The 24,028-nt window shown below is 34.6% G+C and overlaps 3 protein-coding genes across 6 annotated transcripts in view; all 3 read right to left on the reverse strand.

Annotated features, from left to right (window-relative positions):
* Positions 1 to 1,474, reverse strand: part of LOC116032449 (MACPF domain-containing protein CAD1) — a 4,960-nt gene extending 3,486 nt beyond the window's left edge. Inside the window, exons 1-2 of one of the 2 annotated variants that reach the window (XM_031275015.1) lie at positions 982 to 1,474; positions 191 to 432 (exon numbers count right to left, since the gene is read on the reverse strand). In XM_031275015.1, the coding sequence (XP_031130875.1) occupies positions 191 to 432; positions 982 to 1,230 (491 nt within the window). In that variant the 5' untranslated portion in view covers positions 1,231 to 1,474. Of the gene's footprint in view, positions 1 to 190; positions 433 to 957 lie in introns of both variants that reach the window. The other variant, XM_031275016.1, reaches the window with a different exon arrangement.
* A 1,674-nt stretch (positions 1,475 to 3,148) lies between these two features.
* LOC116032837 (probable LRR receptor-like serine/threonine-protein kinase At1g07650) lies at positions 3,149 to 10,037 on the reverse strand. Of its 2 annotated transcripts, XM_031275562.1 has the most exons (25): positions 9,969 to 10,037; positions 9,731 to 9,855; positions 9,194 to 9,371; positions 8,993 to 9,064; positions 8,823 to 8,891; positions 8,670 to 8,741; positions 8,492 to 8,563; positions 8,312 to 8,383; positions 8,165 to 8,233; positions 8,009 to 8,080; positions 7,822 to 7,893; positions 7,665 to 7,736; positions 7,172 to 7,237; positions 6,963 to 7,028; positions 6,769 to 6,834; positions 6,644 to 6,679; positions 6,515 to 6,543; positions 5,989 to 6,365; positions 5,715 to 5,910; positions 5,426 to 5,563; positions 5,105 to 5,223; positions 4,756 to 4,966; positions 4,399 to 4,636; positions 3,777 to 3,927; positions 3,149 to 3,702 (listed from the first exon to the last, which is right to left on the reverse strand). In XM_031275562.1, exons 2-25 carry the CDS (start codon positions 9,816 to 9,818, stop codon positions 3,358 to 3,360), a joined length of 2,946 nt encoding a protein of 981 aa, XP_031131422.1. In that variant the 5' UTR covers positions 9,819 to 9,855; positions 9,969 to 10,037; the 3' UTR covers positions 3,149 to 3,357. The 2 variants fall into 2 exon arrangements, with proteins under 2 accessions (XP_031131422.1, XP_031131423.1); XM_031275563.1 differs by lacking the exons at positions 9,194 to 9,371; positions 9,969 to 10,037 and having other exon boundaries at positions 9,731 to 9,957.
* A 2,476-nt stretch (positions 10,038 to 12,513) lies between these two features.
* LOC116032479 (probable LRR receptor-like serine/threonine-protein kinase RFK1) lies at positions 12,514 to 22,591 on the reverse strand. 2 transcript variants are annotated; one of them, XM_031275067.1, is made up of 24 exons: positions 22,284 to 22,591; positions 21,629 to 21,803; positions 21,182 to 21,253; positions 20,975 to 21,043; positions 20,812 to 20,883; positions 20,582 to 20,653; positions 20,419 to 20,490; positions 20,267 to 20,338; positions 20,119 to 20,190; positions 19,956 to 20,027; positions 19,797 to 19,868; positions 18,638 to 18,709; positions 18,387 to 18,452; positions 18,100 to 18,162; positions 17,977 to 18,024; positions 17,510 to 17,553; positions 16,344 to 16,732; positions 16,066 to 16,261; positions 14,896 to 15,036; positions 14,428 to 14,546; positions 14,141 to 14,351; positions 13,803 to 14,034; positions 13,546 to 13,696; positions 12,514 to 13,367 (listed from the first exon to the last, which is right to left on the reverse strand). In XM_031275067.1, exons 1-24 carry the CDS (start codon positions 22,381 to 22,383, stop codon positions 12,969 to 12,971), a joined length of 3,051 nt encoding a protein of 1,016 aa, XP_031130927.1. In that variant the 5' UTR covers positions 22,384 to 22,591; the 3' UTR covers positions 12,514 to 12,968. The 2 variants fall into 2 exon arrangements, with proteins under 2 accessions (XP_031130927.1, XP_031130928.1); XM_031275068.1 differs by lacking the exons at positions 17,977 to 18,024; positions 18,100 to 18,162 and having other exon boundaries at positions 22,284 to 22,590.
* Between the last annotated feature and the right edge of the window lie 1,437 nt (positions 22,592 to 24,028).

Consider the following 24,028-nt stretch of genomic DNA (forward strand, 5'->3'; position numbering starts at 1 on the left):
CCCCCCCCCCCCCCCCCCCCCACACACACACACACACACTGAATTGGAATGAGGCAAAAAAAGCATAAAATTCATGTAGACTAAAATCACTAGCAACATATGAAGATGCACCCTAAAGAAAGCAGATTCATGTATTTCATCCATTTACGTTTTAATATCCAAATGTTGGGTGCTATTACAAATACTTCACCTCGCCAAGGATGCTGGATCCCAAGAATAGGGAACAGCACGTTTGATTTCATCACGCAAAACTAAAGACTCCGAATTCACTAGTTTGACAGTGAAAAGCGGAATGATGTATCCAATCATCGCAAGAGACTTGGTAGCTGCAGCATCAAGTTTCCAAGACCCAGTAAAGTTAAACATGGCATTAAAGCTCCCTAGCGGAATCTGTCCAGGTATATTAGACATGTCATTGAAGTATTTAGCCATCTGCAAATTCAGTCACCAAGGGAATTCTGTTAGATCTCTTAACCAATAACCAGTAGAGTAGCTTTATATCAAACCACAGATTCCTATGAAAGAATGTCAGTGACTTGGATGAAAAGCCAAATCAAGCAAGTGAAAAAATAGAAATAAGAAAAACACAATCATACATATATCTAAACAGCTCCAAAGTTTATCAAGCACATACAGAGTATGAGGGGAAACCAAAAGCTAAAAATAATGATAAAGGAAAACTCATAAGGAAAGCTCATTTTGTATTATTTTCTTGACAATGCTCAAATCATCATACCATAACCACACTAAAAGACTGAATCTAATAAATTAAAGAACTTAATTCATCAATTTTTAAAAAAAAAAAAAAAAAAAAGAAATGAACTTTATCTTCAACACTGATGAACCCAAAATGGGAAAACATTGCAATCATCAGGATCTATAAATGATAAATTAAAATTGGGAGAATATATTAAAGAAAAAAGGAAAGCCCAAAGCCGGGAGAGAAGAAATTCAAACCAATAAAACGGTTGGATTTCAGACCTCATGGAAGCTAAAAACAGGAGTGGCCTCAGTGGTTCTCTGCCCACTAGAGCACTCAATATCAGCGGAGACATTAGGGATCAAAACCCCAGAATAAAGGTTGAGAGTTTTGGTGCGATGTTGATCCAGATGAACCAGGCGAGACCCAGGAGCGCCCTTGCAATACAACAGCCTTATATCGGAGGTGACATCGAATCCTCTACCCAGAGCTTGGATTGAGTTGCAGAGAGTTGTAATCAAATTCTCCATCAAATCTGAATCAATTGCTTCCACCTAGTAGTAGTAGTACTGCTGCAGCTTCTTCATTTGGGGATTTGTGATGGTAGTTTGAAGGTTGTTTTGTAAAAATTGGGTTTTGAGAGAAGGGGGGAGTTAGTCAGCGGTTGGACTTTAGACTTGGAGTTGCTTGGATGGGCTGTTTGTTGAATGCAAAGCTTTTGACTGTAATAATGGCAAGAAACGCGTTGTCTTGTTTGGGGATCGGTGATGATGATGCCCAGCTGCTGACTAGTCTTTTCTTTTTCTTTTTTTCCTTTTTCATTTCTCAACAATCTCTCAAATATAATAACTGTAAGTTTAATAAACTCAAAATCTCAGATGTAGATACATCTAACCTTCTATAATTCTATTTAATCATCTCAATTCAGAAGTTTGATTCTTACCAACACAGTCTCTGTAAATTCATCACACACGATTTTCGTAATACAATTTATTTAAACTACCTTCCTTTTAAGCAAAATTTATTCAGTACACGCTCTCAAAGACAAGTTTAATTTTTACCAAGATCCTCTTAGTTGAACCGGCTTTTCGTGTCTTCCTAGTGTGGTGGCCCTTAAATAATAGCGAGCTAATAACCAAAATCGTCCCTCAGCTATGTCGTAAGTCATACATTAGTCCTAGACTATCAACTTTACCAAATTAAGTCCTCAACTATTTTATTTTTACTCAATAAGGTACTCAACGAAGGATCTTATTGAGTAATAATTGAATAGTTGAGACTTATTTGGTAAAATTGATAATTGAAAAATAATTTGTGAATTATGGTATAGTCGAAGGACGATTTTGATTATTATAACTTACATTTTGCTTGTAACCCATAAAAAAAATTGAAGACTTTGTATTTATTCTCTTTATTATTCTAACAAATACAAATTATACAACTATATTTCAAAGTAGTTAGTTGTCTTCTATTTTTAAATAAATTTTTGAAAACTTTTTCTAATTAATACTGCATACTCATTTATAATCAAAGTTTATTGGCATTTATCACATTTGCATTTATGATCTTTAAATTTAATTTATCATATTTTAAATTTATGCCTTTCAAAAATATTTCGCGTTTACTTTTAAATATCTAAAATATCTTCACTTTTTGAAATTTTCACAAAAATCGTGCCCGCATTTAAAGGTATTTGACATTTTAAAATAAAAAAAAAGTTGAATAATATTCAAAAGTTGATAATTAAAATAAAAACAAATTAAAATTAAAACTTAAAAAGAAAATGTCATTATAGTCCAAGGCAAAAAATGGAATAAATTCACGTGACTATAGTTGTGATTCAAAATATGCTCTCTCTTTTTTCCCCTTAACACTTTATAGTTAACAAAATCTTTTAGTTGTTGAGAAGTTTGAAAATTGAAATAATCTTGGACTTTGTTTACATGGACACCCTTGTTGGAAAAAAGGAGAAAGAGATGGTTGAATAATTTGACTTACTTTATACTTTTATACCTCATTTTAAATTTCACAAATTTTTTAATTCTTGTTTTGAAATTTTTATGTCATTTTGCATCCTTACAACTATATCACTATAAAATTAATTTAAACTTGAACTAATATCAATATAAAATTAATTTAAACTTGAGTTAGCAAGTCTGGTCACGAAATCTCACGAGAGTTGGACCGAGTTTGACATACCCTTGCAAGATGTCTTGGAAACACTCAATGAGGATTTGATGGGTGTGACCTGCAAGAGAATGATTGTTCCTACTTCCTAGTGAACACTAGGCCCCGATTTTTTCCTCTATATTGAAAAAAAATTCGAACATCTAAACTTTTGCAGTTACGTTTGTAATCCGTTTAGTGACTAGCCCAAACTACTGGGTTAATTATATATATATATATATATATATATCATGCCAAATAAGTATATACCACCTACTCTACACCAAATCTTGCCATGTCATAAATACAAAATTTAATATTTGACCAAGTCCTCATTTGTAAACAATCTATAATCTCTCTAAAACTATTATATTTACTTACCAAAAACAAATGATAATTAATAAAACAAAACAAAACACTCAAAAAAAAAAAAACAAAACAAAACAAAACTGCAGTATTATTAGCATGTAGTATAGACAAAAAGATTCTGACTAGAAGGAGGTTGAAGAAGGGGCATCTCCTGTTCTTGCATTAGATGACTGAAAAAAACTATGTCTCTCACTTGACCTAGACTGCATTTCATCATACTTTTCTCGGAGTGATTGAAAATGGAGATCATCTCCATACATAGTTGCATCCGAGCTAAGATCATTAACATCTGCCTCACCTTCAAGCATGCGGACCACTGCAGACATGGTTGGCCTTAGCGCGGGCGATGGATTAGTGCATATCAGTGCCACTTTGATCATTCTGATTGCTTCTTCTTTGTTTAAATCTGATCCCAACTGGGAATCTACAAGCTCCAGCAGAGACCCTTTCTTTTGCACGACGAGGGCCTGCAAAATAAGCACGATGAGAGTAAGCTAAGAAGATGTGCAGAAAATGGTGTAAAGAGTGATCAGTTTCTCACCCAGTCAAGTAGGCAAACATAACTCTCATCTGGCCTAAACTTCATGTTGTTTTTCCCTGCAGCTATTTCTAGGGCCATAACGCCAAAACTGTACACGTCTACTTTGTAGGTTAAGTAGCCCCATAATGCATATTCGGGCGCCATATATCCTCTGCAAGAGGAAGAGGAGATTACTGTCATATAATAAGCAGGCTGCAGTATAAAGCTAAGATATATAGGGGACAACCGAGCTAAGTTAGTCGGGTTTGTTAGTTAGTTTGGTAACTAGTATAAGGTTCCAAGTCTGACCCAAGTGGGAGCAACCTATTGGCCTTCTTGGTTTGAGCTGGTCAATTATGGACAATCTAGACTGGTTTGTCTTCTTGTGATCCTTTACCAACTAAGATCACAAGGCAGGGTTTGCCCAGTGCACACTCCCAGATAGTGACTACGAAGCTAAGATATATAATGGAACTATGGCCATAATAGCAAGATCCAATAACAGTGAACATTAGAAGCCTTCACTGGAGAAAAGATTAGGTTATGAAGAAGAAAAGGCAATCTGAACCATATGGAAAAGAGGTAATACTTCATAACCAAAGGAACACTAAGTTTTCAATAAGATAAATATATCTGAGCTCACATTGTTCCTGCAACTCTAGTACTGATATGGGTGTTCTCCTCTTCATCAAGTTTGGCCAAACCAAAGTCCGAAATTTTTGGATTGAGGTTTTTGTCAAGAAGTACATTAGCAGCTTTGATGTCCCTGTGAACAATTTTTAGAGCCGACTCCTCGTGCAGGAAAGCTAAACCTTTAGCTATGCCAACGCAAATTCTTTGCCTAGTTGGCCAGTCTATTTGCAGTCGTGATTCTTGAGGACCTGTAAGAAATTGTGAAAGTGAAATGCCTGAAAATGGGTTCAAGAGTATTATATCCTTCCAACCTCAAGTTTTCTATTTTAAGGAGAAAAAAACATGAAGAAAACAGGTCATTATTTACCAAATAGAGCTCTGGCAAGGCTGTTGTTCTCCACGTACTCGTACACGAGTAAAAGTTGATTTCCTTCTATACAGCATCCATAGAGTCTCACCACATTTGGGTGTTGCAAACCAGAGATCATGCCAATTTCGTTCACAAATTCACGGTTTCCTTGCTTCGACTTGGATGAAAGCTGCTTAACAGCAACTATGGTGCCATCTAGTAGTGTGCCCTGTTTATTACACAAGAAAACAAAAGGCGGTAAGACCATTTGTGTATGAATCCATCACTCTCACAGTCTAATCGAGGCACAAAGAAACAGAAAAGGAATTATATAGGAAAATTACAAAAAATTCGAATCCTAATATACCTTGTAAACAGCTCCAAAACCACCTTCTCCAAGTTTATTTGCAGCACTAAAGTTATCAGTGGCTGCTTTAATTTGTCTGAAGGTGAAGAAGCCAGTCTTAAGATCAAGTCCCATTAGTTCTGTTCAAAAACTTTAAAATATCACTGCCCGTTCAAAACAGCATTAACCTACTGAAGTACAAAGAGTCAATACCACCCCCACTAGGGCTCGCCACAAGGTCTTGATTTATTTCAACATTTTATGTATATCCATGACATAGTATGTATGACACAAGTATGACCTGTGTAAAATATAGAGATATAGGGCATTTGTGGGCACCACCTTGTTCCTTTGAAATTCTGCTTTTTAAGTATCTTCTTCTCCAAGCAATACCAAGAATTACGAGAATAGCAACTAATGAAGCTGCCACAGAAACAGCTATAATGACAGTCTTCTTTTTGTGATTTGGAGGATCAAAATCTGTAGCAGAAGAACAAGTTCAATGGTGTAAGACATTTTTTTTTTTTCTGCAATAAATCTCATACATGAAAATTAAATAAATTTCCATAAGAAAGAGAGATAGAGAGAACTATATCAGAGAAAGAACCAAGTCTCAGAATAATAATGTTACCGGATTCCACAGAGATGGCTGATACTAAAGAACCATATTTTCCTCTGACTGGGGCTGTTTGTGTTCCTTTCCCAGTATAGTAAAAGCGCACCTCTAGAGTTTTGTCTGTGACAGGTGCGCTAAATTTCAGTTTTATGGGTGTATCGACTCCTCGAGCTGCACTTTTAATATCAAAGTCCTTTAAGACTCGTACACCCTGCAAGCATTTCAACAACTTGAGTATATTGCATAAACATTCATGACTTATTTAATTCTGTACCCTATAAAACTTCACCTGGATATAAACATCAAAGAACCGTCTTCCTAGACTCTCGAATGATCTATTATCTCTTATAACGATTTCCGCAAAGTGGAGAGTGATGGTATAGTTTCCATTTGCCAAGCAGCGTCCAAAATAAGTCAATGACAAAGGAGAGACACGAGCCGCTGTGTAAAGTTCAGTTTCGTTTCCTTTGATAACAGATACGTTACTTGCTGTATAGTCAGAAATGGTACGGTTTACATCCCAAAAGTCTCCTGTACTACTGGTAACCCAATTCTCGTATGGGTGGGCAAATTTTGTAGAACCTGCTGAGTCTTGATCATCATCAAAAGTAGTCTCTCCAATCACAACTTTGGGACCCCCACAATTTATATGGAAATTATACCAATCTGCAAAAAGGTCAAACAAGACTGAATTGTGTCCTCTGCAATGAAGCATACTAATTCGAAACGTAGCAAAATAAACAATATGTTTGTTTGTCATTTTAAATTTTTGAATGAAAGAAAAAAGGCACTGGCTGATAATTCATGGTACTTACCCTTTGAGCAAGGACTCAAGCACTTCTCTCTGTATAAAATTAGAAAATATAGTCAGAACCAGACAAAACTGAAAAGCGAGAAAAGTAATCTCTATTCCATTAATTCCTCAGAATGAAGTTAAATCTTACGCATGATTCCACTCACTGAAGGTTTTGAACAAGTTGCTGACAACAGAATAAAAGGGTCGTTAGGAATATATTTTCTACATTAACCAGCTGAAAAGAAGAATATGCATGTGAAGCCCGGGCCTTACAAGGTCTCACGACAAGTTGATGGGACAGAGCTCTCGCTGAAGTTATTGTAAGAAATGTCTATTTGTCTGCAAATGAAACCTTTAGGTGTTTACATCTACTTAGAGGATGCCTTGAGACACAAAAGAAATTAGCAAAAAGATGCTTAATAACAAACACAAGGAAAGATAAACTAAAGATATATAATTAAACATACGTTCTGGGGTCTCGATTTTGCATCCATTCTGGGACTGGCCCAGTCAAAGAATTGTTCGTTAGTAACCTAGCAGAATGGACATCATTTTATTTGGTAAGAATTGCATATTCTAATATTCTATATAGAATTTCAAGCAGGACGGACATGAATGAAGAGAATCAAGTATGAAAAGATGAACCAAAAGTGGTCCTTACTGATTTGGTACTCACATCACTTCCATATTAGACAGACCAAGGCTTGGAATTTCACCTTCTAGATTGTTGAAACTCAGATCCCTGTGGAAAGGAAAAAATGCATCTTAGACAGACAATAATTTTCTTTTGTATCAGTGGAAATGATAGCCACAATACATAGAACAATCCTCCAAACAAACACAGAATTTTAGAAGTTAGAAGGTAGGCAAATAGAGATGGCATTATTCAAAGTCTAGATGCATGTGAGTACCATTTACAACTTTAGCAATCCATATTTTAAATGATTTCTTGTATTTGTGACAAGTAAAAGGGAACCTAATTCACATTATTTTTAACACTTAAAGATGCATCTGAATTCTATAAAAACAGGATTAAGATTATCAACCCTGGATATATTGGTAAACCTAGTCGATAGATAGAAGAATAGCCCAATGCGATCTTTGATAATCTCTCTATATATATAGAAAATAAAAGGATAAACCAAAGCAACTATAAATGGTAGAATTACAGATTACGCAATGGTGTCATACTGCCCACATAATCTGGTATCTTCCCAATTAAATTGCAACTTCTCAACATCCTACAACAACAAATCATTTCCTTTGAGATTATGGAAGCTGTAAAACATTAATATATTGCTTAAGGAAGTAAAGAGTGTCACTTACAACTTAGTCAGACTCGTCATATTTTTTACCATAGGAAACTCAGAGTCTCCTCCATTTAAGTAAGCGATTCTTCTGCAGAGCCATTTTATATTATAAAGATTAATAAGCATGATCAGTGCATATCATAGTATAATAGACCATGCTAACATTACAAGGATTTGAAGTGGCTTGAAAAGCATTTACTCACAGTTCAGTTAAATTCGTCAATACAGAAATGCTTGAAGGTATCGGTCCTCCAAAACCACTTGCTTCAATCTCTCTGCAGATCATTCACCAATCAAACAGAAGTTACATCTAAAAGTCTCAGTTCATTGAAGTAGAAAATGTTGGTAGAAAGGCTTACAAGCTTTGAAGGTTTGTCCAAGCCTGAAAGCTAGGTAATTTCCCAGTGAAGTTATTTCGGCTCAACCTACTATATTGGTGACACTTAAATCAAAACAACTGAAGAAGTTTGGTTTCTAAAAGGGAAAATTAAGACAGATGAACGTACAGTTGTGTCAAACCGGTGACGTTATTCAATTCTATCGGAAGGTCACCAGTGAGATTGTTTGCAGAAAGAACTCTGCAATCAACCCAAAAAACACAGAATGACAAAAGAAACTGAGAATATGAACACCAAATTTGACTAATTGAGGCACTTAGAAAAATCTTAATGATTGAAAGTCAATACAATCTCTCTAAATTGACAAGATTCCCGAGTTCCCGTGGAACAGTTCCATTAAACATGTTATTCTCCAAACTCCTGAAAAAGTCATCAAATTTCAAATCACATAAAAGAGGTTCCCCAAAGAATTCAAAATAAAGATACAATATATGAATCTGCAAGGACTAAGAGCAAGGGAGATTACAGTGTTCTTAGTGTGGTTATATTTCCCAAATATGTTGGGATTGGTCCAGATAATCGATTGATAGCAACAACCCTGCAAAACCACATTTGGCTAACATTGTTTAGAAAAAAAAGGTTTACATTTGTTTCATAGGTAAAAAGAGGTGCAACTCACATTATTTCCAGTTTGATAGATGCCCATTCAGGAGGGATTGTCCCACTTAAATAGTTGCGTGTAAGAACACTGCAGGAAACGAAAATATATTGATCAAGAAAACCAAAAACCATAATCTGATTTTAGTAAAGGCGAGGACAAATCCAACTAGAGCAGGAAAATCTCAGTACATGTTCTTGAGGAATGGTAACTTTGCCAAGGAAGGCGGAAGGACACCTGCTAAATCCTGAGCTGTAAGCGATCTGTTTAGTGTTTACATAAAAAAGAAATGATAAGAATTCGATAAATAATCGGGGCAAAACAATGTGCCATCATCATTTGAGTAAACCACTTCGTATTTTACAAAAACAAAAGGAAAGAAAGAACCTAACATGCTTTCAACATGACAGAAACCATCAGAATATGTGCAATTGCAAAGAACAGAATTTTGATAGATTGGCCAGCCATCCTGTGGTGGGGTATTCCAGCTTGGGTCCCCATCGCAAGGATTCAGGCTCAAATTCCAGCCCTTTTTCCCCAACTGATCAGCTATTTCTCTAAGAGCATTCCCTGAAATTTCCAAATTAATCAAGACAAATTCTCAGTAAAAATAAACTCCAATGGAGGCCATATTCCATCTTTGTGCTTCAACAGGTCGAGAAAGTATAGATGAACATGTAATAGAGTCAGCAGTACTAAAAAAAAACTCCAATGGCTTTTAAACCTAACTTGATCCTTTTAAATCCACACAGGTTCTTAACACATTCTCGAATCACATCAAAGAATGAAGGCTGCTTATTTGTTTCAATCATCATTGATGCACTAAATTTGAACTAAGAAAACTTCTTAATCAATCACACTGCCTCCCAGCAAAACAAAAACCAAAAAAACAAAAAAAAAAATGCGAATAAGGAGCAAAGCATTTTTACTTTCAGAATCTGGAAGAGGAAGAGCTGGCGTTTGAGCTCGAATGCCGATAGGCTTAAAGCAGAGCAGCAAGAAGATGAAGACGAGCATGGTATTCGAATTTCGAGCTGAGAAATGCAGTCAACACCTGTGTGAAGAAATGGAGAACGAATGGATGATGAAGATGAAGATGAAGAAGAAGACTATATTAATGATTACTGAATTTAATAATGTGCCCCGCCAAAGATTAGATCAGACTACCAAAACGGAAAATGTCGTTTCATGGAAGAAAAATTCCTACGTAATACACACTTGATACGGTTTGTCGCAATGCACAAGAAGCTAAGTCAACACGCAGGCATGAGAAATTGAGTACAGTGTACAGTTGAGAGAGTCCATTGATTTTTATGAAAGCCATGTGCCAACTAGGGGTGTGAATAGGCCAGGCCCCTTCATAGGGGCCTACGGCCTGGCTTACTTAGGGTCTAGCCTGGCTTAGTCTATTTAATAAAAAGGTTAGGCCTAAGTTTAATTAGAAGACTATTTAGTTAAACAGGCCTAGGCCTATATTTAAAAGCCTAGCCTACAAACCCACAAGCCTAGTCTATATATATATATATTATAATATTTATATTTAATATTTAATTATTATGTATTACATTTATATATATATATATATATATATATATATATATAACCTACAACCCTAATTTCCAATACCCAAATCCCAAATACGACTTACTAATTAGTAAACAGTGTTAGATATTACTAGTTACTATTGCTATTATGCTAAATTGCTAATAATTAGTATTACTATTTACTAGCAATAATTCTGCTAGTCGTTTAGTGTTTACAGTTTACTAGCAATGAGTAAAGTAGTAATATTAATGTAATATGAGCCTACTAGTAATTGCTTGCAGGATTTATAGATTTGTAGTAATACTATTAATTAGTAAACAATACATTGTTGAATTTTGTATTACAAACTTTTACTTATTAAATTTGTGATGTTGGATATTGTATTATGAAATATGAACTTATGATTTTGTCATTCATTATGAAATATGAATTTAGGTATTTTTTTTTAAATTTTTTACAGGTATACTTTAAAATGTAGGCCATAAATAGGTTCAAGGCCTATTTAAATAGGTTCAAAGCCTATTTAGGATCTATTTTGAAGCCTTTTTAAAGGCCTATATGTTAAATAGGCTTTTAAAAAGGCTTTAGGCCAGACCAGGTCAACTGTAGGCTTAGGCTTGAGCCTAAAAAAAAGCCTACATACAGGCTCAGGCCCAGGCTTTAGATTTCCATAGCAAGCCCAGGCCTAATTTTCTAAAGACTGGCTCGGCCTAGCCTATTTCCACCCCTAGTGCCAACTGCCAACTTAATATTTGTTAACGACAAATACGCAGCCTTATACTTGGGGAAAGGACACAATCATTATTGTGTCGACCATGGTCTAAAAACAAAGTAAATTATTTTATATTATTCTAACACATAAAATACATTATTTTAACTCATAAATACATTACCTTACTTTATAAATTTTATTATTCTAATAATACATATAAAGTATATTAATTATTTAATTATTTTAATATATAAAATACATTATTCTAACTCATAAAATACATCATCTTATTTCATAATGTTCAATTTTCTAACACTTGCGTGAAACAATAAATTCTTTTTAAACATCAAAATGACGTCGTTTTGAATTATGGTCCATACAGCTAGATGTGTGGATCATAATTTGGCAAATGACATGGGCGGGGCGGGGCAGAATGAGTGATCATAGTGCATTGGATAAATCCCGACAAGGAAATAGACCGTCTTGTGACCCTAAATTCCTCAAGTAGAACTTGTAATCGTGTAGTTATCAAGTCAACCGTATACTCAACTTAGTTGGAGTTGAGTTTTTTCTTTTATGATGAGTTAAATTCATAGCCATGATGAAAGGTGTATACTCAGTTGTGATCAATTCATAAATTTTTTAATATTAGTCTTGTGGCATGTGCACGGCACGCCCCATTCACGGTGACGTCCAGCGGCACGTCTGACCTTGAAGGAAAGTCACCATCCATGCAATATTAAAATGATAAATGTATTTTCATAAAATAAAGTTCTCTCTATATGTTTAAATTTTATTTAAGAAATAAAATTTAAGAAAAATAAATATTGTGATTTATTATGCTTTTTGAATTAATTATAACATGACATGCCAAGGACCTTGTAGTCCAGTGGCATCAAACTCTTCCCTTTATACGGGAGGTGGTGGGTTCGAGCCTTAGTGGAGTCAATACTGACTCTTGTTGATTTAATAATCATGATAGCACTAAACATGTAATTAATTTTCCAATAAAATTATTTCTATCAAATATATTCCTTTAAAACATTTTTTTAAAAAAAAAATTAATTGATGGGGGAAGTATAAAACACCTTCTAAGAATAAATAAATAAATAATAATAAGTAAAAATATATACTCCGTATAATATTGCAATCTATAAAAAGCACCATTGCATCGACTACCAAGCATCCTGTATTGAATCAAACAGCGGTGATTTGCAGATTTGCTTATCCCACAAGGTAAGACCAACAAATAGGATATCACATGACATAATAATATGACGTGCTCCAGAGATCAAATTTTATTTGTTCACATCTGCTACATTATTACCAACAAAATTGACTTATCAAGATTTATAGGTATGACACTACTCCACTCTAAGTTTCTTTTTAAGAAAATCAATTTGACAATAACAAATAAGAGCACCAACAACGACCACAGAATATAACAACTATCAATAGATAATCACGATATATGCTTTGCAAATTGAATTTGTACAGATCATTACCGATGCATTTTTGCATGGATACAACCATGAATGCATTTTAGATTGTATCGAATACTATTAACACCTTTTCTCATACTACACAGTGCAATCATGTATGGTTCTATTTGGTACAAACGGCATTGATGCCTATCAACACTATAGAAATTTCTTGAAAACATAAACAACCATGCAAAATTAGACACAAATTGATGTTAATTATTTAATAAGCTAGATAAATAAGAAGCCTTTGGGAGTTTATAATGTAAAGGCAAATAAAAGAAGAGGATAGCTGGAACCAGCTATCAACTTCAAGAATAGAAGTCTCCTTTTACAGGTTTATGAAGCATGCAAGGTTGCATATGCTGCAGCATCTTTGAAGAAAAAGCAGAGCAGATCACCAAACTTCAGCAGTTCAGCAGGGTGTTCTCAGAAAGTTGCGGGATTCTCAGGCACGACTCTAATCTCACTCTGATTACGTCGAGATGGTGACTCTGGATTGTACTCGAAGTAATCAGTGCCGGAGATCTGAGAGTTGGTTCCAGTAGCAGCATTCGAGAATTTTGTTTTCTCTCGACGATAGTCTTTTATGGCCTTAAACCTCAAATCGTCTGTGCATGTACTAGCTTCTGGGATTTCAGCTGGAATACTGATTCTTCCTTCAAGCATGCCCAGAACTTCTGACATTATAGGCCTCTGTGTTGGAGTTGCGCTGGTGCACAAGAGTGCTACTTTCACCACCCCTTCGACCTCTTCTTTGTTGAAATGAGAATTCAATTTCTGGTCGGTAAACTGCTCCAGATTCCCACTTAGCAGCGATAAACAGGCCTGAAATATACAACTTTATAAGCATGGTTGAAAATTGGAGGGATTGAGAAAGCGTGCAGGGCATGTGCTGGTGCTGGTTGGGGGGGGGGGGGTGCTATACTTCTATTCTACTTGGAAAAGCAGCAAAAATATGCAGACTAGGCTTCATTAAAGAAAATAGGAGTGAAGAGAATAGTACCCAATCTAAAAGACAAACGCAACTTTCGATTGGCATGTAGTTAGAGTTGCTCTGTCCACTAACAATTTCCAGAAGTACAATCCCGAAGCTGTAGACATCAGCCTTGTAGGTGAGGTGACCCCAAAGTGCATATTCCGGTGCCATATACCCTCTGGAGTCAACAAGAAATGGTAAGTCGAGTTAGAATTCTGATCATCACGAGAGACTCAAAGTAACGATGACATTTGTATTTATTTCATGATGTGAGTAAAGCTCACACTGTTCCTGCAATTCGAGTGCTCATATGGGTCTTATCGTCTTCATTGAGTCTAGCAAGTCCAAAGTCCGAGATTTTGGGATTCATGTCTCTATCAAGCAGCACGTTTGTAGCTTTAACATCTCGATGAACAATTTTGAGGCTGGACTCCTCATGCAGAAAGGTCAGACCTCTAGCAACACCAATGCAAATCTTTAACCTTGTCGGCCAGTCCAAGACCAACTGATTGTCCTCTGAATTTATTTATAAAAAAAAAAAAGAAGCGCCATTGAAATGTTAATGTACATTTCTAGGACATTGTAGTTACTGAGGAAATTTCCGACTTTAGTGAGAGCTTACTAAATAAAGCATTAGCAAGGCTGTTGTTCTCCATGTATTCATATACAAGAAGTAGTTGGTTCGCTTCAACACAGCCCCCGAGAAGCTTAACAACGTTTGGATGTTGCAAACAAGAAAACATTCCAATCTCATTTAAAAATTCTTTGTTTCCTTGCCTCGATTTGGAGGAGAGTTGCTTCACTGCTATTAAAGTGCCATCAGGAAGCCGACCCTACACCAGATCTTCGTCAGGGTCTGACAAAAGATTTAAGGGAGATGCAACCAATAGACTCAGAATGAGATCATACCTTGTATACTGGACCGAAACCACCTTCTCCAACCTTGTTTGCAATATCAAAGTTTCTGGTCGCAACTTTTATTTGTTTTAAAGTATAAGTAACCATTTGCAGTTCGCCTCCTGCCAGTTCTGTCAAGAATACAGATATCAGTCTTAATTTCAATACCATACATCAGTTTAGAAATGTAGCATCTGCACACTCCTAGTATCATACTTTCCATTATAACATCCCCATTCTCTTCCACAAACACAATATTCATTTAAAAGTTCAAAAACAAATGTGCTTGCAAGTATCACGATATGTCAATATCATACAATGTAGATACAACTGTTAAGTCTCAAACAGTTGCACTTACTGTATCAATTGGAGAATGCGCATACATTGCACATGGAAATGTATAGTGATGTCAGCATACATCAATTCAGGCAAGAGTTCAGTTATGAGCTTCGAGTAACTGTGATGTTTATTAAGAATTACCTTTACGATGCCTTCCTCTACATGGTAGACAGCCATTCCACCACAGCAAGCCAAACATGACAATGATACTGCATGCGGCCACCACCCCAACAATAATATAAATATTTGCATGATTATTGGTCCCATTTGAACATTTAAAATCTGCCACCAAATAAATAAATAAATACTCCGTAGTAAAAAATATTTGTGCATGTATCAGAAATCACCATAATCTCAATAAACTACAGGAAATCAACTTCAACAGGATTAAATAAGAAGAGGAAAGGCCCAGATGTCAAATCGAAGTCTGTTTTACTGCTCAGTAATACAAGCAAAAATCACCATGCAGTTGGTAGATATTACGGAGTACTTTTTAAGTTGCCTCTGATCATAGCTCGATTTCCTTGTAATAGAAGATAACAAGCTATAGACCACCATGAGTGAGATGAAGCAATCAAGAAAAAAGGGAAGTGGAAAGAAGACGTATTCAACTTCTTGAAGCAGGGAGATTAGGTATATACATAAGAGAATTAGAAAACTCCTGCTTGAACAAACATATTTTCCTGGACTCCTTTAGATTACTTAGGTGGGTGCAGTTAAACTGAAAAAGTAATTTCCAGTCAGATAATAGGCCTCCTATTGGGTTTGATGCTGGAGAAAGTGTAGATAGAAAGTCAATATGTCCCACAAAAAAAAAAAAAAAAAAGAAAGTCAATATGTGAGGCAGATACTTATTTTTTGGCGTGAATGCGTGATTATTGGCTACCTCTAGGTGTATATATATATATACCTTGGTTGTTGATAGTATAGTGGAGTCGCACCTAATGGTTGTTGATCTTGGTTAGACTGTGTGAGAAGGGGTAATTAAAAAGCAAGGAGACCGAGTATTACAAAAACTTTCTACTAAAAGTAGTAGAAGAAGAAGAATACCCTTGCAGAATGAGCAAAAATCAAATATACCATATGCAGTTTCTTTTTTTATTTTTTATTTTTTTTATACCATATGCAGTTTCAAACATTCAACAAAACACATTTTTGTTGAATAACTATCTATGCTCCTATGCAAATGCCACTTTGGTAGACTAATTGTGATCTCCAAAATTGAAAATAAAAGAAAAGAAAGCCACTCCAAGTCTCCATCCAACCAACCAAAATAGAATAAAAGACAGGAATTTGGGAATAGAAACTTACAAGGATGAACTGAAATAGCTGATACAAGGGGACCATAATGCCCTGAAAGAGGGATACGCGTAGTCCCTTTACCAGCCCAGTAAACGCGAATTTCCAAGGTGTTATCTGTCACACTGGCATTAAAATACAATACAGCAGGCCTTTGAGCTCCACGAGCCTCTTCTTCAATATTAAAGTCTTTCCGAACAAGTTTTTCCTGAAATAGAGATACTGATAAGCATTCTAAAATCTAAACCACTTACTAGAAGAAACACAAGTAGTTGATATAATTAAACAACCTGAATATATATGTCAAAGATACGTCTTCCAAGACTGTAGTATGTACTGTCATTTCTGAACTCTATCTCCGCGAAATGGAGACTCACATTATATGTCCCATTCTCCAAGCAATACTGGAAATAAGTAAGCGAAAGAGGAGAAATACGAGCACTTCTGTACAATTCAGAAAGGTTTGGTGATGGTTGTGACACAATAAAACGTGCATTCTGAATATTAGCATCATCCATGAAGTCTCCTGTGCTACTAAATCCCCAATAATTGCCACTAGTGAAATATCTTGAAGCTGAACTACCTTCAACACTTGCATCTCCTTCATACAAAACTTCACGGTTTCTTTCTTTGACGGTAACATCATTGCCACCACAATTTACATTTAGAGAGCACACATCTGTAGGGGAAGATAAATTGTTTCCATAGTTACACTGATGAGTACAGTTTTTATCCCAAAGTTTTAAATTAAGTTTTAATTTGGCCCTAAATGTTTAAATAGTTTATATTCGATCTTGATTATATGAAATTGGTTTGAATCAGATACCAATGTCATCTCACACCAATTTATTGACATATAAGTAAGGAACATCTCTAATTACTATGCAGATCCAATAAAGTTGATGTTTAATAAGGGGTGGCAGAGAGAAATAAAATAGAAGATAAGGAAGTTGAAAAGTATGAAAAAGGAAAACAAAACAATATATCTACTCTGTATAAAATGTCAAAATTTTCCTAATCTATTTGTCAATAAATTGGTTTTAAATTACATTAACACTTAACTGAAATCAATGTCATACATTTTGGATCAAAATGAATTGACTAAAGCATTTAGCCAAATTGAAACTTAGCTTGAATATCAGAGACCACAAATGAAATTTACTTTTACACAGACATAACTTGGATGTATTTCACAAGAGCTTAAAAAAATATTAAACACAAATAGCTACTTGTCAAAGTCATATTTGGCAACTGAAATATGTTAGTTTCCGTAGTATGTGATATTAGGAAAATAATAAAAAAGAAAATTGGAAAGTAGACTTTTCCTTTGTTTTTCTTTTATTTCAGAATTCTGCCTTAAAAAGAAATTATTCTGCTATCCTTTTTCTGACAAGCTGACAAGCAATGCAGTTTGCAATGAGAAGGAAAAAAAAAAAACAACAAAGAATACACGTACATCTAGGACAAGTAACTTCCTCCGCACATGGAAGAACTCTTCTTCTGTTGAAGAAAAATCAAGAAGCAATTAACATCAGTTTTGAATTTTAGGTTAAAAAAAAAAAAAAAAAAAGAAACTACTACCTCCGTCCCAAAATTTATGCCTTACATGGATAACTAGGTTTGACTCCAGCTATTTATAATTTAATTTTTTGTAATATTTAATTTAGTTTTATTGAATAAAATTTATATATTTAAAAGCCATATTAAAAGTTCTATTAAAAAAAAACAAACAAATTTGAAAATTATAAGAAATTGTTAAAAGAAATAATTGAAAAAAAGAAGAGGTGATTTGATTAATGAATAATATATAAGGCATATCAAATGGAACAAAAGGAGTATTGTTTTAAGTGTATTGAATAAGGTCTTTGCTACAAGATGTGAAAATACAATTCCAATGAAAGAAAATGGGAATAAGAATCTTACAGTGCACTTACTGTTGAAAAGCTCTTGTACATGTTTATATTTAAATTCCTAGGGGAAAAGAATATTTATCAGTAGAAACTTCGTAAGTTAAGGACATAACAGTGGAATAAAGAGTTTCCTTACAGATTAGGTTGACAAGCAGGTCCATCAAGACCTTGCCATGTAAAGTTATTATAGGAAAGATCACTGCACATGCAATCAAATTATCAATTTTGTTAGCTACCTTTATACTAAAGATAAGGCAGAAATTCACCCAGCCCATTCATGGGTATAGGTAGTAAAATGATCTCATAATTTTCTTAAACTACAATCTGCAAAATTACATTTAAATAACCATAAATAATTCCCCTGTTAGTGGTCTGCTATCAGGACAGTAACATGGAAAATTATTGGAGAGATAATAAACATACACATTCAGTCCAGTTACTAAGATTGAACTAGGAATATATCCCCTGAGGAGGTTGCCGGTTAAAAACCTGTGTCCAAGAAACACAAATCAGGACATTAATACAGAACTGATTTGCATAGTACCAAAGAAAGCTTAAGGAGGGAGGACAAAGAAATTCTTAATATGATAAATAACATTTCTGACAATATGCATACTCAAGTAATGTATTGAAATACTGTCTATTGAAGCCAAAAGTTTAGAATTTCTCCTTACAAAAACTGTAGAGTACTCCTGGGACTAATATGATCTGGAAATCCGCCCTCTAGCTTGTTGAAACTGACATCCCTGATCATAAAATTTAAAAACATAATATGCTTAGAAAAAAGAAGAAAGTATCCTTTCCTGGGAAAGTTGGAAGAGGTATTAGTGCATTTCTGTGTTAGGGCATCTTACAATAGTCATGTACTCATGTCTATAGTTGCTTAGTTAACTAGGAAAAACATAAGTTGGAATGGAGGCATAAGAGAAGGAATGCATTCAGCTAATGAACAAGGCATCAGATAAAACAAAGTGACAAAGGAAGTCTATCCTGATAATAAGTAATAACAAGGAATGATAGAAAACCAAAAATTGCTGAAATGTCAAAAATATATTACCTGTCCCTTTATACAAAAACAGTTCAAGTTAAGATCAATTTAGTCAAGACAATAAAACTGCACATAAAGAATTGAACAAACAGTTGGGCCACAATTCTTGACTAGGTTACAGCAAAGCAATGATTCTACAGATTACCATTACCATTAGCAAAGTGCTTTTTTTTTTTCATAAAAAACAAACCCACAAAAATAGTGTCATTTACTTCAATCCATGATTTTTTTTCCCAAGGAAGTGCAATCATATGTACTTGCAATGCACAAAAACAAGAAAATAATGGTAGAATGTCTTTGGGTTCTAGATTGAAGAAACAACTTCTGCAACACGTCAATGTAAGGAAAAAGCAGATGAACTTCTTGAAAAGAAACAGAAAATGACCAATTAAATTTTATTTGGAGTGTAGAAATCACTGAGTATGAATACAAAATGATAAAGGTGTATATTCAGTAAACTTAAACTTTTAGATGAGATGGAACACATATTCCAATATAGCATCAGAGCAGGCAAAAGGTTGTGGGTTCAAATCCTTCTTGTTAACCATTATTTTCTATATGTTTGGCCCATAAAAAATTATGTAACCAACATAAAAGATGGAAAGAATAAATAACAGAGAGTATAAGGATAAAAAACAACCTAAAGGCAACCCAAAAAATTGAACATAAGAAAACTTCCTTAAAGTGGTAAAAAAAATGAAATATTATACAACAAAGGGCTATGAGAACTCTTGCATACCAAAGAAGTTAACATTTATGTTGTCAAATGGTGTGTGATTACTTACAAGGTTTCAAGGATTGCCAGGTTCCAGATATATGGGGGAATTTTTCCAGAGATATTGCAGTTTCTCAATATCCTGAAAAAGTAATAATGCCTCAAATATAGGATCTTGAACATGAATGCCTAAACCAATTTCCATAGGGTTATAGCTGTCCTAACTCACAATGTTACTAGGCCTCCATTACTACTCAGTACAGGAAATCCCTGACTAGGTCCATTTATGTCACTGATCCTCCTGTATAAGAATATGAAAACTGTTAACTACTACTGGAAAACAAAGAGTAAATATGAAAGGTATTTCAATATTAAAATGGTTGAGTACTCACAAATTAATTAGGTTATTAAGAAGAGATATATTTGCTGGAATGGGGCCTTCTAGTCCAGACGCTTGCATCTCCCTTCATTTTCATTCAAAATAAATTACATACCAACTATACACACATTTGGAGTAAGTTGGGTAAATGAAGATCTTACAGTCTTATAAGTTGTTTCCAGTTCCCTATAAAATCTGGAATTGGACCGGTGAAATTGTTGTCATTTATCCTGCTGTAAAAAGCAATATAATGTCAATCATACCACCTGAAACACAAAAAATAAATTAACTGAAGTATGCGAACTGTGCTTACAAATCTGTTAAATTTACAAGTGCAGAAAATGATGCAGGCAACCTTCCCACCAAACTGTTTGAGGACAACATCCTGGAATTGAAATGTTGGAATCATTCAGGAACTTTTATCCATCAAAAATCAAAATACAAGGCACAGAATGAATAAAGAAGAATCGTCTTACAAGGTTTCCAAGTTTACGAGGTTTCCAAGTTCAGAAGGAATAGCACCCAAAAACTGATTCCCCTCAAGATTTCTGGTTCAAATTTTTGTTTAAATTTCAAGAAATGCAGAATAACATAAACAATTAATTAAACAATAGTAAGTAACAAGGAAAAGAGTAAAATGCTGCCAATTTTACATTCCAAGAGAGAAAAGAACATCAAAATAAATGCAACAATTGATAATACATACAGGTATGTGAGGCTGGTAATATTTCCTAATGCTTTAGGTATTTTCCCTGACAACCGGTTCACAAGCACAGAGCTTGATAAAAGAAACTGGCTGTTAGTGAATTTTATTGAAGACATACACAGAAAATCATTCAGCCATAAAAGATACAAAGCTAAGAGCTTACATGAAATTCAATTTTGTTGAGGCCCATTCAGTTGGTATTGTACCGCTGAGATAATTGTAAGCAAAGTCGCTAGAACAATAGAGATAACTTTCAGATGTTTGTTGATATTTAGCATATCAAAAATGCAAATAAAATTATAATAATAATAATAATAATAATAATAATAATAATAAATGAACAAATGCAGCAGTGGCATAAAATCCTTACATATGTTGGATATAAGGGAGCTCCACCAGTTTGGGTGGAAGAACACCAGGAAGACTTAAACCTTTTAACACACTGCAGTAGCGAAAATTACATTCAGTTCTAACTCTGCAAGAAAATGCTATAGAATATTGAACTTGTTATTGAAGTATTCTGTCATGGTGGATAGAGAAAACTGAAATTGCAATCAGAAATTCCGGGAATAACTAACATTATTGATTTTTTTTTTAATTCTTTTTTGGAGATGCATCAAAAAAATTGAGGCTTGAATCTCTTATACTTCACAGGCTTAATCTTATGTAATTCTTCCCATATTAAAACTATATCGCACATGCAAGCTCAATGGTCATAAACATGAAACTCAGTTTACACAAAGAATTACAGACTAGAGTCAAAATCAGATCTAAAGCAACATCAAGTGCACTTGCTTATAAGATCAAGAGGGCTTACATTTTAACGATGTGACACACAGTGCTATTCCCAACATTGCAGTCACACTCAACATTGCTCTCAGACCAACTTGGCGGCGGTTGTGCTGTCCCAACTCCTTCAATATTGCATGAACTCGCATTGAACTTCCAAGTTGTTACACCCATGGTAGTGACAATCTGCTGGAGAACATCCACTGAGACACAGTGATGGAAGTAGATGTTAACATACATATATGATATATCACTGCTCAAATATTAAAAAGGGGGAGGGGGATAGATAATGAGGAGAAAATAAAATTATAATCTACCATTCCAACAAACATTTATCCTTCCCAAAATTATGAACACCACCATTACTAACACATAGCATCAAAATGAAAACACAGCAAAACTCCACAAATAAAAGGCAAAAATTCTCTTCAGAAAGCCTAGAATTAATGATTCCTCACCATGCTATCTGCATATACAGTACTATAACATAGCCTCCCATTCAAATGACTATAGAAATCGTTTGAAGTTAGTGGCGTTTACTTGTATGGAAAAACAAAGCTAAAACTTATTTTTCTCAGAACACACATACACTAAAACGAGAAAATCACTTGTCTATTCCTAAATCCATTGGTTTGATTACTCAAGGAAATGAAATTCAAGAGAAAGGACTCTCTGTAGCTCACCTTCCCGTGGAGCAACTCGAGATTCTGCGAATCTCATCAACACCAGGAAGCAACACAGCGCGAGAACCCGAGAACGAACAGCATTTCTCCCGGGGATCATTTTTTCCAGCTTCGAATACGCTTTGAAGAAGCGAGAGCAGAGTATATGTATATGATTATCTAACGGATTCAAAATCGAAATTCCGGAATGAAGTGCTCAAGTAAAGCGTGCTCGGCATCTGTTTCAATCAATCAAGGGCGCAAACGCGAATGCCAATTGTGATTCTATGCACTCTCTCTACTCTCTACAACAAAGGGAGAAGAAACTGTAAGAAGATGGGCTACTAAGCATAAAAGCAATATAAGTGAAGATTAACTTTATTAATTTCCTCAATTTTTTTACTTCACTACTCAAAGTGTCCAACACTTTTACTATCTTCAGGATTAACAAGCTTGTTTTATATTTCTACTAAAAAGTAATATTTGCTTCACACCTATATCTCATTACTTCCCACTTCGAAATTAACAACACATTTCTTCCCGCGCGTCAACTATAACATTAAATTCTTAATTAAACTAGTTCCGTGTCAACTACAGCATTAAACTCATCATTACGCTACACATTCTTTTATGCGGGATGTGGTGAGGACAGCTAACCAGCATCTTAAATACACATATAGAATAAAATGTAATTTTAGTACCAGTTTATTTATCCTGCTTGAATTATTATACAGATTTACTTAGTGTGCTATTTTGGACAGTGACTGCGGGCTGAAAATAAAATATGAGGGAGTTTCTTGGTTATGGCGAGTTGTGAATGTATCCATTCTTCTTTGAATCTTGAGGTGACTTTCATGGCTTACTGTTGGCTGCATGCTGCCATGGCCTACAAACCGTGGCTGTACCAAACAGCTCTGAATTTGACGACTTTAATACATTGTATAATATAATAATTACATATATATACGATGGAGATAATAACCCAACTCACATAACTAAAATTACAAATGTTAACAAGTCACGAGTTTGAATCTCAGTATTTTCAATTATCAACTAAGATCATAAAGTGAAATTTACTCAGTGTACATTCAAATAGTGATTATAATTATTCACACTACACATATAAAGAAGTACATATATGATATATGATATATCAGGCAGACCTACAATATTGCGTGGCAGTCTTTTTCTTCTTCCCAGGGGTGGCCTATAAAATGGATATTATCCACTAATAGGAACATGGGCGGCATCCCCTATCGTTTTCACATGATAAATTTGTGACTATGCTAGTTTACTGTCTTTTATATTAATTTTTTATATTCTTTTAGTATTTTTTTTTTGTTTGAACACTTGTTTTTTGTCGGAATATAAAGTACATAAGATTAAATTGAGACTTTTGATTAAATTAGAAGAGACTAACCCTTTATCTTTCAATTATATCCATATAGTTAAATTAGTTATATATCTTCAACCACAAATGTAAAAGATGATTTTAATAAATTCTAAAATAAAGAGGTTTGGTTAAAAGACACTGTAAAATTATACAATGCCTAAAAGACACTAGATGCATTTACTCATGGGAGGAATGTAAAAAACTATAGAAACGAAACAAGAAAATGCATTTACTTGTGCATTTTTCAATTAAAAAAAAAAAGTGGGAAATCAAAAGTTTGATAAGTATAAAACTAAAGAAATGAAAAGTGAAGTGGAGTAAACCTGACTACCATGCATATCTACCACTACCAAGCATATCTTCTCCTCCCAAA

The sequence above is a fragment of the Ipomoea triloba genome, chromosome 10 (genome assembly GCF_003576645.1).
Source record: "Ipomoea triloba cultivar NCNSP0323 chromosome 10, ASM357664v1".
Classification (NCBI taxonomy): domain Eukaryota; kingdom Viridiplantae; phylum Streptophyta; class Magnoliopsida; order Solanales; family Convolvulaceae; genus Ipomoea; species Ipomoea triloba.

Coding starts and splice junctions, on each gene's coding strand:
- LOC116032837 (XM_031275562.1), bottom strand. CDS start 9,818: ATGCTCGTCTTCATCTTCTTGCTGCTCTGCTTTAAGCCTATCGGCATT. Junction 8,564..8,669: donor ATAACCACACTAAGAACACT/GTAATCTCCCTT, acceptor TGACTTTTTCAG/GAGTTTGGAGAATAACATGT. Junction 8,081..8,164: donor TGGACAAACCTTCAAAGCTT/GTAAGCCTTTCT, acceptor AATGATCTGCAG/AGAGATTGAAGCAAGTGGTT.
- LOC116032479 (XM_031275067.1), bottom strand. CDS start 22,383: ATGATCCCCGGGAGAAATGCTGTTCGTTCTCGGGTTCTCGCGCTGTGT. Junction 18,453..18,637: donor AGGAGTACTCTACAGTTTTT/GTAAGGAGAAAT, acceptor TCTTGGACACAG/GTTTTTAACCGGCAACCTCC. Junction 15,037..16,065: donor AGCTATTTCAGTTCATCCTT/GTAAGTTTCTAT, acceptor ATTTGGTGGCAG/ATTTTAAATGTTCAAATGGG.